The sequence below is a fragment of the Sphaeroforma arctica genome (genome assembly GCF_001186125.1).
Source record: "Sphaeroforma arctica JP610 unplaced genomic scaffold supercont1.1562, whole genome shotgun sequence".
Lineage (NCBI taxonomy): Eukaryota > Ichthyosporea > Ichthyophonida > Sphaeroforma > Sphaeroforma arctica.
This window is the reverse complement of record NW_014038996.1, coordinates 8740-10390: the sequence shown is the minus strand read 5'-3', so window position 1 is coordinate 10390 and position 1651 is coordinate 8740. Positions and strand designations below refer to the sequence as shown.

Sequence of the window (1651 nt, the reverse complement as noted above, 5' to 3'; positions counted from 1 at the left end):
CGAACCATCCGTTGCCACGTCCACACACACAGTAGGTGTACATACGCAATTTTGTCAGTGGTAATACCAACACACTGTAGTGCTCAATACCAACCATCCGTTACCACGTGCACACACACAGTAGGTGTACATACGCAATCATTGTCAGTGGTAATACCAACCATCCGTTACCACGTCCACACACACAGCCGTCCATAGACACGTGGGTGGAGGTCTACGTACGCAATTCCAACGCACGCAACAAGCGCCTGTGGACCACGGTCAACCCGATTGTTCTAAATATAGAACCCATACCTACCTCGCGACTGCACCAACCGGTGGTGTATGTGCTGGGGGTGGATGAGAGTGGGGAGGTGAAGGACGTTACAGAACGGTATGCAGAGAAATGGCTCACCGAGACACAACGGCTGCGCCTACCGGAGAGTCTGTGGAGTGGCTATGTACTGGGACCGTATTTGCCCAAGAATGCAAGGGTGAGTGGTTAGCTGTGTATGCGTATGTGTGTGCATGTGCATCACACGTGTGTGTGTATCGCTTTGTGGTTATGTATACGTATGCGGTGTAGTTGTATATACGTATTCGTTGTAGTTATGTATACGAATGCGTATGTACGTGCATCACACGCGTATGTATCGTTACATTTATATATACGTTTATGCATGGACATGTATCACACATGTTTGTATATGAATTCGCAGTCACCGAATATATATGTGAGCGTATCAAACGTGTCGTTGCATTCTTATATACGTTATGTATGCACACGTATCACACGTATGTATAGGAATTTGCAATTTATATATATATATGTGCATGTACCACACGTGTGTGTATATGAATTAACAGTCATTTTTAAGAGCAGGAATATAAATCCACATTCTTCATCTGTAGATATAGACGCATGTGATATGCACATACTAGAAGGATCGACCAGGGGTTATCTAACCCTAGCACCCAAAACCCTGGAACAAAATGTGATCTGCATCTGCAAATTAGAGGTTGTGTACACTACACGAGGTTCACATCAGTACCTCCCTCTGTAACTGTTAACAGATCAGTACCATACCTGCGTAACCGTCTATATCATCACTACACACGAACATTCTTTTAGATGTATATGCATAGCCTTGTAATGCATAGTCTTCTTTGTATAATTTAGTAGGCTCTACACACGAACATTCTTTTATATGTATGTGCATTGCCTTCTAATGCCTTTGTATAATGTAGATGGCTATGGTATGTGTGCACAGTGTTTAAACGTTGTCACCGTTACGCTACACGAGGGTGTCTAATTGATCGCACGCGCTGTCAATGTTCATGTTGTTGCATTGCCTTTGTATCGCAGACGTAGCTGTCTCATTTATGTTGTACTAGCACGTCTGGATCTTATTGACATTTCACCCGTGTATATACCCTATTGCCCTATCACCCGTATATGTACTTTATTGACATTTCATCTGAATGTATTTACACCCCATTGAGATTGTATTTGTATGTTCATAGGCAGACCAAGAGGAAAACGCGGTCATGGCATTAGGACACCAAAAGAAAGGATGGCCCACCATCGCTGGATTCAGGTCACATCCCCTCTACGCACTCGAGCGTCATTGTAACAAAAGGTATGCATAGGCGTGAATTTATACTGAGACTG

General features: G+C 43.5%; 1 protein-coding gene across 1 annotated transcript in view; it reads left to right on the top strand.

The window, feature by feature from the left end:
* The window catches only part of SARC_11182 (hypothetical protein), a gene marked incomplete at both ends in the record, with an annotated part of 8505 nt that overhangs the window by 3052 nt on the left and 3802 nt on the right, over nucleotides 1–1651 (top strand). Inside the window, 2 exons of the mRNA XM_014294737.1 lie at nucleotides 189–473; nucleotides 1504–1619. Of these exons, the coding sequence (XP_014150212.1) occupies nucleotides 189–473; nucleotides 1504–1619 (401 nt within the window). The remainder of the gene's footprint in view (nucleotides 1–188; nucleotides 474–1503; nucleotides 1620–1651) is intronic.